The sequence below is a fragment of the Neocloeon triangulifer genome, unplaced genomic scaffold, assembly GCF_031216515.1.
Source record: "Neocloeon triangulifer isolate White Clay Creek 2 clone unplaced genomic scaffold, ASM3121651v1 ptg000003l, whole genome shotgun sequence".
NCBI lineage: Eukaryota > Metazoa > Arthropoda > Insecta > Ephemeroptera > Baetidae > Neocloeon > Neocloeon triangulifer.
Genome location: NW_026775546.1, coordinates 2,101,168 through 2,118,233, shown reverse-complemented (window position 1 = coordinate 2,118,233; position 17,066 = coordinate 2,101,168). Strand labels below are relative to the sequence as shown.

Below are 17,066 nucleotides of genomic sequence, written 5' to 3'. Positions count from 1 at the left end.
TAAAACATCCATATTTTTTTTATTTCCGCATGAAAATTATAAAAAAAAGTATATTGTTGGATAAAAAATTTGACACAATATTGAAGATAATTTTATAAATTAATATTTGTGAGAAAAAAGATTTCATGAATAAAAAAAATTAATAAAAAATTCTGTTTCTCTCCGATTAAATAATTTTATTAAAAAATATTAATTTCACAATCATGTTTGTTCGGAATGTTTTATTTTATTTTTTTGCTTCAAGATTCTGAAATTGCTGTGCGTCTTGAGTATTCCAGCACCTCTGAGAATGCACTGAGCCTTTTACACTCTTTCCATTATTCGCGTTGGATTTGACGCCCGAAGGCACGACGACGCTGGCGTATAGCACGGGGAGCTAAACAAGCCCCGACGTCTTTGCATACTTAGCGTGAGGGCTTGTTTTGCATTTCGACCCACCTGTGCGTGGATTTGCACCTGCATGCCATTATGCAGATTGCATTTGGGGTTGCGGAAAACAGAAAACGCGCTCGGATTTCGCTCGGCTGAGCGTTCGTGGTTACATACGTGGGAACGGCAAAGCTGGATTTTGCGGGGGTTCGCAAAGCAAAAATTAACAGGAAAATCGCGTCGAAAACCTAGTCTGTGCGGAGAAGGAAGGAATTTAGTTGGGAGAAGTGCAATTTAATTTTGTGAAAATATCATGTGCAATTACAAATTCTTCAATTAAAAAAAGTCTCTCATAACCGTGAATACATTCTACAAATTTATTTTTTAATAGCTTTATGTTCAACCAAATTTAATTAACAATTTTAAAACTTTTATTTTTAGTTCTTGATCAGACACAGTATAAACTGCGATTTTCTAACAAGATGAAAGGAACTGCATCGAAAGTATCTTTAATTATTTACAGTACGTTTGTAATGAAAATATACCCAATTTTTTTGTAAAATGGAATAAATATGAAAGTTGAAATTTTATATTCTCTACAAAATGGATAAAGTATAACTAAAATTTTAAAAAGAAGTAATAATAATATAAAAATAAGTAAATAAAAACAACCTTTTTTGTCTGTACAAATTTTCAATACAGAATGAATTTTGGAGCAAATTAATAATATCAAGAAAAAATTTTCAACAGTCATTATTTTTTTAAAATCACGAAAGATAGAAACAATTGACGAGATATTTATGAAACATTATTATTTTTTTTACTTATCTTACAAATTTTATTGAGTTGAAATTTATCGTCATAATTGTCATAAATCTTCTCTCAAAAGACACCAAAAAATATGTTTCCTAATTTAAAGGTTGTTTTGTCATCAGAGTAATTAAAATTGATTTTTTTAATTCTTCTACAGTTTCAAATTTTTTTAGCACAGCAGTACTTTATGAAATGAATTCATCCAGTCAATTGAAATCTTCTCGGAACAAAAAATGATATGGCACAGATAATGGCACAACTGTGTTATCGGAGTGCGTATCATGTTTCGGTAATTACCTCTCACAATTCAATTAGATTAATTACAGTCATACACACACGCGTCATTAACGGAATGTCTATTCAGGCCAACGCCCTCTGTATGTGGGTCTGGCGGTATTATTACATTATTATTAGCGACGCGTGGATACATACCTGTTATGCACTTTAACAAATTACTCGGCAGGCTGTTCTTGTCAAGCTCCTCGATCAACACGCGGGAAGAGTTACATTATGATGAGAGAACAACAAAGAGCATCTCTGGAGCTGCGATGCGACAAAGTGCACTCACGGAGATTGGCCGTTGAGGCGCAGGTTGAAAAATTTGCTCTCGGAAAACGAGAGCAATTCAATTTGATAAAAATTACCTTTGTGAATTGTGAGAGATCACTGAAGAAGAGAGTAATTTTTTAAGCTCAAGATGGAAAAGGAAAGAAATTTATGTGCACATTTCAGTTGTACAAAATTTATGAGCCACTTCAAATTGCTTGAAATAAGTTTTATTCATCGAAGACATGTTTTATTAATTCCTCTGTTAGTTTTATTTTAATCACCTATTATATTTGTCGTTCCATCAAAATGGCACAATGGGAATCTGCTCAGGGAGTATTTAGGAAGCTTCTGGTTGAATGTAAACCAAGATTTCCACGTAGCACTTCCACCAACAAGCTTTTAATTATCACTGGTTTAAGATTCAGATATCCCTCTTTTGGTTTTATCCTATGTTCTTTTGATTACTCTTCCATTTTTAATGGTTTGACAGTATGTTTAAATTGAAAATATATTTGTTCCAAATCCTTTTCGAAAACGCTGCTATATCCAGTTTGATGCCTCTCAATGCCTATCAATTTTAAGTTAATTTACAAATATTTAAAGTGAAATAAAAAGTTAGCCAGAATTTTTATGTATTTTGTATTTGTTATTAAATTTTCCACATCGTGCACTTTTAGCTCTTTCCCGTTTTTATTTTATCCCCGATATAATATATCGAGCGAGAGAGGGAAAAAGCAGGAAAAAAATGTATATTCCGGACGTGTGAGAGCAGCATGTAGTATTTTGGTCCAACTGATACATATGTCACGTGTAATGGCGAGAGAGCACACAGACAGTGCCAGCTGTCAGCGCCATTAGTGAGAGGGCCTGACCGGAATTTACAACGAGCCCACTGCGGTCCCAAGAGGCCCTCTTGTGCAAAATTGGTCGCGCCAAATTAAATTTATAAAAAGTTGAGGAGCACACACGTTGTGCCGGAAAGGGCGTCCCCGTGCGACCCTCTTTAAATTTTCATCGTCCCTTCCTCCCTGCGGCCCATTGTTTGCCAATAAAATGACGATTTCATAAAGCTCGGTGGAGGAAAACGCAGAGTTATTATTTTAAGATTGCCAGAGGAAACGAGTTTTTTGTAATTTTATGGTAGGAAAAATTGATACCGAATGTGTATTTTCTCTATTCTTTAGAGACGAAGAGATTATTTCATACTTTCCTTGTTGCAGAAGAATAAAAAATGTCGGTCAAAAGTCATAATGAACTATTACAAAAGTTTATCTGTATTAATGTTCTGATAAGATTTTAGTTTTTGTTGAATAATTAAATAAATAAAGAAGTAAAATAATATCTTTGAAGAAGTTGACACTCGAGGAGATGATCATGGAAATGAAGAGATCGGGCTTTTCCTCGTTGCAGAAAAATTGTTTTTATTCAAAAACAAATGGCTTCTTGTGTGAGCCATTTGTTTTTGAATAAAAACAATTTTTCTGCAACGAGGAAAAGCCCGATCTCTTCATTTCTAAAATAATATCTAAATGATATAAAAAAAAATTGAGTTTTTTTGCTGGTAAATGTAATTTTAATTAATTAAATACTAAATAATAATTTGTTAGCAGAAGAATGAAACGATTGATAATTTATCCATGGTATAATCAATTAATAATAAAAAATTTAATGGTGTTTCATTTTACATAGAAAAATTAATCGATTTTTGAGCAATTTTGATACCTCTAGCAAAGAAATTCCCTAAGTGCATATTTATCTGTATGAAAATATGTAGACGCCTGGTTGACAGGCTTTTAGAGAAATGAAGAGGAAGCAAGGCGAGTAAGTGCATATCGACATAAAAATAACAATATAATACATCAGAGAGTTGTGAATAATCTGAATAATATACGTTTTTATATGATTTAGAAATTATGAAGATTTAAAAGAAATTAATATATCTTATTTTGTAGTTCAATGTAGTTAGAAAATCGTCAATTTCTTTCTATAGAAAAACCTTTGGTTGATGTTTGTATTTGCAAGAATTTTGAATTATAAAATGATGTGTGTAATAATAGAAAAATTATACTTATGCAGGAAAGTCACTAAATACAACCCTAAGAGAAAAATAAAGTCTAAAAATTGTCAAGAAAAATATGAAAAAATCCTTTTAAAGAAAATATCGTTTACAGTCTCACATATTTTCAAAGAATGAATGGTTGTGTGAATTGAAAAAAAAATTAAAAATACTGGTGCTTTTATTAAAAAAATTAACTTCTTTCTAAAAAAAAAAAAATTTAAAAATAAAATTAGTAAATTATCTTTTTCTTAAGATACAAAGCATGCAATAAAATCTTTTTACTATTATTTGGTTAAAATACTGACATTTATTTTGTGCCCTCTCAGCAGCACAGAAGATACAACAATCTTGGCAAAAAGGAGGAAAAGGCATCTTTTGCGAGAGTTGATTCGCAGTTGGAAAAGCTGGCAAACGGAAAACTTGGCGCACTTAATGTCATTTGAGAGTCGCACACCTGACAAAAAGAGACGTCTCTGGCGACATCAAAAGAATATAAATATATTCCGGGGCAGCAGAAGACGTATAACGCAATCACAAACACAACTCACATCTCGCAGCAAAAGTAAGTTTGATGCGAAAATTTTCCGAGCTCGTCATGAAGAATTCATGCGGGTCGCTCCGGATAAGAAGATGCGCGCCGTTTACGTCTGCCATTCACGGCAGTTTTGCGTTTTGAACTTTGTGAATCGGTAATGCCATTTTTATTTAGACATTCAACATAATTGAATCGGCCGCTACAAGTCAAAAGCAGCGACTTCTCCCTCGCCAGAGCGACGCGCCAAATGCAATTTAAAAAGTGAGCCGCCCTCGCCGCTCGCTCGGCAAAGTTGGGAAATTTGTGCAAATTCGAGTTAAAAGTTTCGCTTGCTCCTTTTTCCCCATGCCCAGGCCACTTTATTTGCCGGGGATTTTCACTGCAAATTGTTGCCACCAACGTCTTTAATATTAATAAATTTCGTCCGTCCTCTGTGTGCCGCCGAGTAATACGGCACAAGTTATATTACTTTTTCAACCGTGTATATCATAGAAGAGCTCTAAACACTCAACTTTACTTTATTGGAACTACAACACTTTAAAAGATGCGTCTTTTTTATAATAATTTCTTTTTAAGTCGTCTCAACATAAATTTGAAGTGATTTGAATTTTCTTTTTTTTTATATGTGATCATCAGAATTATTTATGAAGTGTGAAAATAAGAAAATTGAATAACGCATTGAATTCAAAATTTCATTTGGATAAAAGTTCCAAATCATATAAATAATAAAAATATGAGCAAAAGAAATACCAAACAGAGTCTGATGTCATCTTTTATATGAATATACTGGAGAAAAAGGAGAAAAATATAAATAATTGTTGTTGTTTTTCTAGATTTTTAAGAATTTGGATGCTGTTTTAATTGTATTTTATATTTTAATCAATATCCTAAGCATTATATAAAAAAAATTATCTTAAGGCCTAGAATTATTTGCAACTAATATTTGACAATTTTGAAAAATTATCAGAAAAATCAAAACGCCCTTCAAATTTTTAATAATACGATTCTCTGATTTGTAAATAAATATTCTTATTTGTTCCAGGGATGCATTGAGGAAAGCTGGTCGGCTGGTCGGTCAGGGGTGGACCGGCTCTGGTGGCCTCAGTGCATTGTGGGGTGCTGCGTGCAAGTGTGCAAAATAACTGATAAGAGAGTGAGCGGCGCAGAGAGACCCGCTTAATGGCTTCGAGTTAATTCCTGCCTCCTCAGCAGATCCGGCTTCAGGAGCGTTCGAGCGAAAAGCAACTTGGACCGACTGGAGGTGAATTATTTGTCCGCATAGTCTCGTAGAGTTAGTTTATGGAGGAAGGTGAACTGTTGTCGAGAATGCATTTGCTACGTCTTACAATAATTACAATCAATAATTTCAAACCTCTTAAACATAGTTAAAAAATTTATAATTTCACATTTTTCCCGTTTCCATTTTTACAAACAAACAATAAATTAATTGAGTATCAATTGAACGTGAAAATTTTAACAAAAATAACCTTGATCATACTATAAAGTTTTTCTTTACTTAATTTTTTAAGGTTGAAAAAAGACACATTAAATTTTTACTTTTAAAACAATTGAAGAAAAAATATTTATATTCTTTGATATTTTTACAAATTTTTTTATAATCACAATAGCATGGATTTGAATGCTATAATATTATTTTCCATTCTAATGTTTGAGGGAATTTTGAGTTTCGACGATTCTATTTTTTGCATCCACTTTAATTCTGACGGCGCATTGTGAAATACACTTCTTCTCACTGGGAGGTCGGAAAAGGAAAAGAAACGGAATAAATTACACGGTACATCAAAAAGCAAGAGATAATTAAAACAAGGCGACAAGGGTCGGTCTGTGTGATTCGTGTAGTATGAATTCGCAGGTGCGCCTTCTTGAGCTCTCCACTCGCGTAATTAAATTGTGATAACGAAGCAAGTCATTAAAAAATAATGAGGCGCCTCAATGTGAAAATAATAATAATTCTATAGCGTCGTTTGCTCGAGAATAATGAAATGAATTTCGCCATTGACAGGCCTCTCGATGGATTTAATTCCGCACAACTTTTTTAATGAACGCGAAAAGACTGGGGATTTTATATTGGCGGCCGGCGAGGGCGGATTTTTGTATTGGGGCGCGCAGGCAAAAGTTTCGAGTGATTTTCGAGAGGTCTGCGCCGCGCTAATTTTCACCGTGGGCGCCTCTTAAACAAATGGTGGAGAATACCTGCGAGGCGAGGAAAATCGTTTTAAATGAGAGCGAGTAACGTGTGCCAAGTCCCTGAAAAGTGGAAGGTGGGCAACCGGCTTGACACTCTTGTTGACCAGGTTGCAGATTTAATAAAATAACACTAAAATGAAGTAAATTGGAATTTGTTCTATTAATTTTTTAGTTTGTTACATTAAATTTGCTTATCAAATCTATTAAATATTATTTTCAGTGATTTACAAATGAAATTAAAAATGCAATCGGAAAATATAAATAATTTTGAGACTTCAAATCTTCATCAATCGGGCGATTTTTAAATAAAACAATGCTTTTGAATCAGAAATGTTAAAATATAAGAATTAGATATTAAATTAATCATCTATTTTAGAGAGGTGATTAAGCATAATACAAAATGGTCAAAGTATTCATGGAGATAAAATAACTTTTATTATACAATAATCGTCGATTATTTTCATCATCTTTGGCATAAAGCAGATACAATTTATATATTTTAGTTGATACACAATAACCTCAAAATCAAAGCAATCTAATCAAGTTGAGCGGTGATTCTTCTTTTCAAATTATAAAACAGGTGGAAACAAGCTTGAAAATAAATTTGTGACATTTCTTAAGTTCTTCCTTACACCTGTAGTATATAATATTGTAATTGTTATTATAATTCTCTGTGGTCCTCTTTTCGTTAATCGCTCACGTTTTACAATTGCGTGTTTAATATAATATATTTGTAGTGTAAGGCGTCGTTCACACCAACAATCAATTTGCCAGAAGCTACACCTGATATTGACACCGACTCATGCTGCTTTGCTCGGAAAGCTATTTTATGGAAAATAGTGTTTATTATGATGACATTCTTTCGGACCAACCGGCAGTCGATTGAATTCATTTCCTAGAAGTGGAATAAAAATCGTAAGCCGGGATTGCACAATAAATCAAATTAATTTTCCCTTTCCCGGAACGCGTCGATTTTTTCCGCTTTTTCTCTTCTCTCTACGCATTGAAATCTGAAACAAAACCAACCGAACGCCGGCGGTGGCACAAACTTCGGGTTATACAACTGATGCGCGGAATAATTTATGGGCCTGTTTGGATACACAGGGAACAGACGTCGCTCTCTCACTGCTTTTTTTCTCTCCGTCACAGTCACAAAACAACCTCATTTCTGCCGACTCGACAAACAAACAAAAATACTGTGTATAATACACAAACGTATCACAACCCAAACAGCAGGAAAACAATCTGTGTTTGAAATATAAATATATATCGGGGTGGCAGTCGCACGAGGAATATCAAATGAGACTATATGGTGATTCCAATTTTCTGCGTCATTTGCATTCTGCCTTGCAAATTGCAAAAAGACACATGCTCAGAAGAAGATCAGTTTTAATTGATTATGGATTTTTTTTTTCAGAAAAATTTTTGTGCATATATTTAAAATAAACACCCAGATTCAAGCATTTTACAATTTTAAGTGGATATGAATTTCTTTCATGGTATTGGTGGTAATCAGAACATTTTAAAAGAATAGTGAAAATGGTGGAAATTTTCAGATTAAAAAAAAATTATTTCTTTCATTGGCTAAATTTTAGTCAGTGATTTATTTTCAAAGGAAATGGTTTTTCAGTTTATTTTCAAAGAGATCGATGGATAGGTCCTAAAATAAGAGATCAATCTTCACAAGTGTGAAGTTTTGAAAATTAAACAATTTTTTTATATTTGAATAATTATTTCAAAAATTATTAAAATTTGTTAATAATCATCTTAAAATAAGAAAATTATTTCAAAGTAAGTTAATTGAAAAGAAGAGCCTCAAAATTAGCTTTAGAAATATTAATTCCTTTAATTAAATGCAGTCTTAACTTAGGTTTAAATTTTTAAAATGTATATTATTTTTTGGAAAAATATAGAATTAATGAATTATAGGATTTGCTACCAAAAACCTCTATGTCCATGCAAAATATCTGAGTTTGATTTAAATTTCATTTACAGGTCACCATTTTATATTACAAACTTAACAGGGGGAATTCACGCTCAATTTTAGTCCAACTGATTTGAATAAAAAACCCTCCATTTGATTAACCTCTGTTAAAAATATAATATAAGAATTAGGTTCATATCCACTTAAATTCATGTAATTCAGCTCTCAATTTTTGGTATTTTTCACATTTGAATGGAAATGTCTCACCCCTTTGAACAGAAAATAGGAAAAAATTTATAATCAGACTATAAAAATCTCACAGCATTCTTTCCTACAACGAATTTCACTGATGTGTGTTTGGTTCTCGTTTTCACTGCTTTCACTACGCGTGCTTGAGCCTGGACAGGAGGCCGTACAGCTTCTGCAGGTTGGTCAGCGTGGTGTCGTCGTCCGGTTTGAGTCGCAGGGCCTCGAGGTAGGCGGCCTCGGCCTGCGCGTACTTGCCGTTCAGGTGCAGCATGGCGCCCAAGTTCATGTGGCTGCTCGCGTCCTGCAAGAAGAAAATTAACGTTCGTGAAAATAAATATATAAAAAAAGCAGGTCAGTAAAAAAAGTAATTATAAGTCTATAAAAAGAGCGGAATACGATCGGCGGCGGGTTAATTAACAGCCGCGCCCGACGGAGAATCTCTTTTATTGGTATAATTTGGCGCAAAAATCGCCCGGCCGTATTTTTAACACCCTCGTCGGCCGCACGAGAGCCCGACTCGTGTCTTTATGGCGTCATTAAATAAATTCAATTACTCCATTTGCGATGGCCGAGCCGCAAATAATAAAATTTGCAGCCGACGCATTACTGCACATCTGCAGCGGCGCGACCCTTCTTTTTCCTTCCTTTGTGCAGTGGGAATGGAAATTGCCTGGAGAGAGCCTTTGATAAAGAGGGGAAAAATGGAGCGACCCGTGGACACACCAGAGCAGTGCATTCAAGCTCGTTGCGTTGATAATGAAACTGCAAGTGAATTCTGTCAGTTTATTGCCCTTAGCGCCGGATGGCGTGATTAATAATAATTTTTTCTTTGAAACTACTATTTTTAGTTAAATATAGATTAATTAAAAAGAAAAGTATAATAATTGTTAAATATGCTTAAATTAGTTAAAATACTATTAATTATAAAAATGTGAAACAAATAATGACAATAATTGTAATATGCGTTAGTTATTAACACTAATTTATCTTTTTAGCAAGAGGAGAATTTATTTGAAATGAAATAAATATTTTTATTTTCAAATTTATAAATAATTTAAATAATTGGGTTTATGTATATTATTTTGATTTTAGTTCTTTGGTAATAAGTAGGTTAAAAAAGTCACCCATCTTTAGTTTAAAAATAAAAATATAAATTCTGCTTCTCATTTCATTGGGACTTTGAAGATTAGACACAGCCATGAAAATATTTTGAAGAGATAAGCTGAATCAACTAATTTTAATTTCTAATCTCGAAAAATGAAATTAAAGAAATATTTCTATTTTTTTTTTGTGTGTACCAGTACGTGATTTTCATTCTAAAGATAATTTCAAGCTTTGCTCTTCTTTATTTATACAAAATGGGAAAGAGTTGCAGAAGTAAAACGTTTGCAACTCCGCGCTCATTAAAAAGTTGGAAGGAAATATCGCGTCGGATTCCTCGCAGGCAAACTTTTGCGATTACACATAAGTAGATGTAAAAGAGTCTCTTGATTGCGAGAAAGTTGCACACATTCGATTTATATATACAAATCCGATTCCGACCAGCACGTTCTGCCGGAAAAGTTTGCCCTCGGTGGCGTCACGTGGCTCAAAAGTGCATAGACCGAGTTGGTTGTTGCCACCAGTGCACTTTAATATTATGCAACGCCAGACCAAACTTGTTGACACGAACGGGGAAAGAAAGAGAAGCGAGAGACCGCGTTATATATTTTAGTGAGAACCAAAAGCGCGGCGGGTTGCCGACAACAGCTGCCGCCGGCAAAATTCATTATCTTGTCTCGGAATTTTGCTCCCGCGCAGCAAAACTTTTTGTTCCAACATGACGCAAATTTGAAATTGCATGGAGGGGCAACAAGTTAACCTCGGTTGAAATTATGCGGAAATATGAAATTTTAGCGAAAATTTAATTTAAGTGCACTACATACATGTACAATCATAAAAATTTTTGTTGTTCCTTTTATCTTAAGGAAAATACATAATTTTCAGGTTCAAAATTCATTTAAAATCCTATTTATAACAAAACTTGTCAAATTCATTGTTAGTTTTATTTTAGTTTGGTCAAATATATTTAAAATAATAATATAAGCATTTCAAAAAACATAAAAACAAGTCTTTCCTTCAGTTAATTGTCATTAATTATGGAATTTTTATGAATTTAAATGTCACAACAACAGTTTTTTCGCTATATTTTTTTTATGCTCATCTTTCCATTGAAATTTGAAAATTTAGTTAGTGTAAAATATAATTATCATAATTATTAATATCAATCTTTATTTAATATGAATTATAAACCACTTCATCTACAATACTACATACTCAAAGAAGTGTTGGTATCAGCTGATTTTTAAGATAAAGAATGTGAATCTTGTATTTTTATAAATTTCTAAATTTGTAGTTTTATTTTCTTTCCAATATTCGATTGATTTTGACTGAAGAAACAACATATTTATTTTATAATGCTAACTACACAAATTTGTAATTTAATCATTTAAAACAGATTAAAAGCATTAAATTTTAAATGATTGATCACAAGAAATTTAAAATTATGTTATATTTTATATAATATTTAATTTTTCGGTAAGCTAAAACCTAAATGTTGATATTACCAACTTTAAAAATATCTTTTGACTGTTCTTTTCTCCTTTTTTATTGTCATTCTGAGCTTTGCATATATTATCTACTGTAAATTTTATTTTTCATTGCAGGAATTTAATACAAATATTTTGTAATAAAATATATTATGTATTAGTCACTTTGCCCTAGTTGAGATTGTAATTGAAAATAATTTTCAGTGTTAAAACTAAGGTTAGCATCATAACAATGAAACATAATTTGATTATTGTTTTACCTTCCTTACTGGATACTAGATAATGCTTGCCAATCAAAACGGCAACAATCTGAATTTGCTCCGATTGTTGTGATGCGCGATTTTGGTATACAAAAGAAATTTATGCAGCTTGCAATGCAAGTAAAATGCGTTGTAAATTCCTATGGAGAACTTTTAAATTTGTAAACAATAGATGTAAATAAATGATTCATTTTAATTATTTGCAGAAATCGATCAGGACCTGCTTGGCAAATAAATCCACAACAATTCATGCGAATCGGAATCTAAATTTGGGATTTGAAGGGATCGGTGCGGACAGGCGGGCGCGGCGGTGATAATTTATTGACGCCGACAGAGGCCGAGGGCGCAATGTTGATTCAGGTTAATAGGCATTACTATTTAATGCTATTCCCAGATGATGTAGACTGTCAGTCTGCAATGCAGGGGTCCGCAATTTATGGCCAAGTGGGCAACCTTGCGGTCGTGCTCCGCAAGCCCTGCTACTAATGCACGCTCGCTCGCTCTGGACGCATTAAAATTACAACTAATCGCAAACGACGAGAGCCACCACACGAATTAGTCCCGACGTGGCCTGCCGAAAAGTGATTTTTCGTTCGTCCATCCACACGATCCACGTCTCGCCGCCATCAAATATTGACGACGGCCTGCTTTTAAAAGGGTGGCGAGTTTTGCGGCGGAAGTGCTGGTGCGCGGATTGCATACGTTCACAGCAACCCCTCGCTATATGTGGATAATAAAAAATTCCGATAGGAAATAAAGATCATACACTGGAAACGCCTTTTTTTTATCTTGAGATGTTTATTAAAATAATTTTTTACTCTAAAAAAGTATATATTTTCCACCAAAATATTAAATAATTAAAAAAATTTGGACTTTTTTTTCAATGTAGCAATCGTAGCAATTATCTGATTACAATTGGATTGAAAATACAGTTGCTATTAACAAAATTGTCTTCAACTCTATTCGGTACCGCTGAGAAAATTTCACAATCCTGAAGCGAGAAATCTTGGCTTTTATTTTGCAGTTTTCATTTTAGCTCGTTTTCCTTTTCAGTTCGTCAGTTTAGAATTTTGAAGAAAAAAACTAAACTGGCCTCTCAAAATTTTACAGATTTTTAAGCCAAACATCCTACCCATACACCATACAGCGCTTTTGATTCGATTTAACAGAAATATGATGTTTAATAGTTCCGAACGTAGCAAAAATTAAAAAAAAAATCGCTACAAACACGCAATATTAATTTAAAACAAATTCTCAAATCACGCATGCTTTTTTAACAATTTAGCTTTCTCAACACATTTAAGAACAGTGCTATTAAATAATTAAATGCCGCTCTAATACAAAATTTAGTCCTACTAATGAAAATTTAAATATCTGTAACTGCGCTTCTGTTATTCATAAATAATATAAGGAATTCACATGAATAAATTAAACTGTTAACAAAATGCACTGTAAAAAAATCAAACGAACTTATTTAATAATTCTAAGCGCTCAACTTGTTTATGTTTTTGAAGTTTAAAATTGTTAGTTTGTTAATGTGTAATGTTTATTTTAGTTATTACAACTTAATGCAAATTTTACATAATATTAAAATAAATTTTAACTAAATTTATTATTATATAATTTTTATATTTTTAAATATCATTTTTCTAAATAGAACTTACTAATTTAACTGAAATATTTAATTTTACTGAATTTACTGTAATACGTAATACATTTTTATTATATAAACAAAATACAACAAATTCATTGCGGTTTACCTTTTTAATTGTAAGTGTTAAATCTAAACTTAATCATTTCTGCTAAGAATGCGTCCAGTATTGTAGTCAAAAATTTCATACGACTAAATTCATATCAATATTAAGAATTAAAAGAAATTTAAAAATAATTTGATACAAGGTACATAACATATTAAAAAGTAGAATTAAAAAAAAAAGAAAAATGCAGAGAACATCACGCTAGGTTGCTAATCCGAGAATGTTCTGGGTGGATGTGGCGAACGTGCTGCTAATTCGCCTGAAAAGCGCTTCGGCACAAAACGTGCGTCTCCCTGCTCTCATTATTCGCGCGTCACAAAAGCGGCGCTGCTTTTAAAACGCAACAGCAAATAATGGAATCCAGCTGGAGACAATTCATCTTACTCATTCGAAAAACCTCCTCTCCATTGAATTAAAATGCGCAAAAAGCCTCGGCGAACAAATCCTTTGTGCGCGCCGAGCACAATATAGAAAATGGGGTTTCGCAGAATCCGCGAAACAGCAGCTCCGGCGGCAGTTTGATTATTTTGCCAGATTTTGCGGAAATGAGGCCGCGTCCTTTGTTTGCCCAGAGAAGAAAATCCCTGGAGAGAAAGGAAGCCGTTCGTCATTGTAAAAATTCACGACAGTATGACGGGCTGGATTTGTCGATCGAATCGACCCCCCTGATTTATTTGATATTATTTTATACACTCCTCTAAGCTGCAAGCCAATATTTTTTGTCAAACTTTGTTTGTCCCATAAACAAACAATTTATAAATAATGTGTTGTCTATTTCTTGAAAAATTCATGGAAAAAAAGAGAAGAAATAATTATTTTTTTACTAATTTTACAATAATTTCTGGTGATATTTGGTGAATAGTAAAAAAGAAATATTAAAAAAAGCTTCCGATTTGAAATTATTTTTGAATTGTGAGATATTGTGATCTAAAAATATTAAATCATGAAAATCTAATCTAAAAACAGGATTTCTGTGTTCAAAGATATAACAGGAAAATTATGCTTAAAATTATGAAGTTTACCAACTTCAAATTAAAAAATTTCCGTAAATTTAAAATTAAATTTTAATTTAAATAAGGACAGACAATTTTGGATTTAAAATTTTTTTAATGAAGATCAGATTTATTATATCGTCGGCTACGCGGACAGATGGCCATTCTGAGGTGGCGCCCCTACCGTCTATTGAATGGAATTAAATGGGATGAAGTGGAGGGGATAGTGGCCATTTGGCCCCGTAGCCGACGATATATAACTATTGGAAAAATCAACACTGTTTTTTTGGGCTAGGTTATTTTGATATTGAATTAACCTGAATAATAAAATATTTTAGATCACAAATCCATTATTGATTATCGGAACTGATCGGAACTTAAATCTGAATAAAAACTTAATTTCACAATCATGTGTTAGAACAGTTTTGATTTCCATAATTCAATTTTACAAAATTTCAGTCCTTTTTTTGAAATGTTTTAAGTTCATTCAGGTTCACTAATTTTGTTAAGTCGTCGTAAATTTGCCCGTGACGTGTGTCCGAGAAGGCCGGATTGAAAAGTAAATTATTCAGAAGAAGCATGGCGGAGGTCGCTCTGTCACTGAGCGAGTCGGTTACTTTTTCTCGTTTTATTCCGAAGAGGCCCATCACGTGCGAGCAACATTGTAATTAAATTGTCAGCAATATTAATGGTCCGGGGACGAGATTTTTTCGCCAGACAAGTAAGTATAGGATACACATGCACCTGTGCCGTCTTGGCCTGGCAGCATTCAAGCCGAGTGATTTAGGGGCAGGATGCACACACGCGTCCGGCGACACCGTGTAATTATCGGGCTGTAATTGAAATTCGCCGCATCGATCACGTTCGCTTGAAACCAGCCATGTGAATCGCGAGCACCTGACGCCGGACGTCTATCTGATAACGTTGCGAGCTCCAACCCACGTAAAATATCTTTAAAAAAATTATAATGTAAAAACTATGTTTTAACTAAATTTTTAAACATTTATAAAGATTTAACTATTTTTAAAATAAAAATAGATATTTTAATATTTAATTTTATTTACTATTCAAAATTGCATTATAATTTTTACCTTTTCCTAATTCAAAAAACTTATTTAAAATATAAATTTATAATATCTAACAATTCATATTATAATATATTATGTTTATCCATCAAGTAGGCTTTAGAATTTGTGGATAAATGAAAATTTCTTTATTTGCTTCGTTAAGCTGGTTAGACTTGAAATTTACTTTAAACATAAATATAATTTTATTTCATAAATTTAGTTCATGTTTCCCGGGCAGGCACCATTATCAATAAAAGCAAGGCAAAGTTGGCTTCTGATTGGAAATTTTTATAACCCTTGAAACAACTCCAGAATTAATTTTCTAAAAAATCTTTTCGGAGAGATCTGTCAGGATTGTATTCTGTGCAATTTGGCTTCTCTGAAAATTTTCACCACTTCACATTTGAATACCTTTTTATTATTTGTTTCCATTTTGAGCAAATTTCTGAGAACTGTCTGAAGCACTCCAATTACGAGGATCGTCGCAAATAATGCGCTCAGCAAGCAAAAATGCCACTCTCATAAAATAGGTAAACCGATTATTTTCCAGCGCTCGAGTGCGTACCTGCTCGTAAAAAGACAAACTCGAGGAGCGAGTCTCGGCGGAAACAAAAGAAATAAATGTAATGATCGGTGCGCACTGCTCGTCCGCCGGCCTTTATCGCTAAACAAATTACGTTTAATGGGCCAAGTTGGTGCATAAAACAGCAGATAAGGCCGAGCGACAATAAGGCGGCCGAAATCTCTCTGCGATCTGCCCCTGCACGTTCGAGAGAGCAGGTACGAGAGAACCAACTTCGTAATGGCCAGATAATCAGCTTCTTCCTCCAAGATACACTCGCAGAGACACGACCGAAGTTGGCCCGAAAAGGGGCTAATTTGAGAAAACACGCAAGTTTATATATATTTGTGCCACTGCTGGGTTTATCTCCGATTATTTTTCCGTAAAAGTTCTACAATTGGATGGTAAATTTGTGGCATGTTTATCTATTGTATTTTCTTTTATTTTCATTATTGCTTTCAATTTTCCACAGGGAAACTGTTTTAAATTTAAAAATCTCATTTATGTACATTTAATTTAAGCAGGAATGTTAAGTTGATGGGAGATGAAAATTAAGGGTTATAATCTAATGTTAAAATCTCGTCTTTTCTGAATTGTTTGAAATAATTCCTGCATGCACTGTTTTTCGTTCACCTAAACTTGGTGGGGGGGGGGGGGGGGGGAATGGAAAGAGTAAAAATATAAAATCACTATTTTAATATTTCACCTAACAATAAGTGAAAGTAGCCATAATTTGTTATAATCAATTAAAAACAAATACTAGTTTCAAAATTACACTTGATTTAGAACGAATTGGAAATTTTAATTTACAATGAAATATTTATACTATGCCGATTTAAAAAAAAATCTGGTAAAAAGTGTTGAAATTTTGGCTACTCAAAATTGCTTATCTTTTACTAAAAATGGCTTAATTAATGTTCACTGACTGATTGTATGGAAAACAATTCTAAAATACACAAAGTAGAGCCACTTTTTTCAGAAGTATGAGGACAAAAAGAGTTAAATTATATTATGAAAATATAATAATCGCTAGACTCATGTAAAATATAATTCTGATTCAATCCAAATTCATTTTGTCTGAATCCCTTTATAAATTACATTTTTATACATAAAAAAAGTATCAAAGAATTGAAA

The 17,066-nt window shown here is 33.0% G+C and overlaps 1 protein-coding gene and 1 long non-coding RNA gene across 2 annotated transcripts in view; one reads left to right on the top strand and one right to left on the bottom strand.

Annotated features, from left to right (window-relative positions):
* The window catches only part of LOC132205873 (uncharacterized), a 111,948-nt gene that overhangs the window by 39,547 nt on the left and 55,335 nt on the right, over positions 1–17,066 (top strand). The window contains exon 2 of the long non-coding RNA XR_009442726.1: positions 5,368–5,586. This is a non-coding gene — a long non-coding RNA (uncharacterized LOC132205873). The remainder of the gene's footprint in view (positions 1–5,367; positions 5,587–17,066) is intronic.
* The window catches only part of LOC132205872 (protein O-mannosyl-transferase TMTC2), a 189,796-nt gene continuing 179,681 nt past the window's right edge, over positions 6,952–17,066 (bottom strand). Inside the window, exon 13 of the mRNA XM_059635221.1 lies at positions 6,952–9,007. Within this exon, the coding sequence (XP_059491204.1) occupies positions 8,840–9,007 (168 nt within the window). The 3' untranslated portion in view covers positions 6,952–8,839. The remainder of the gene's footprint in view (positions 9,008–17,066) is intronic.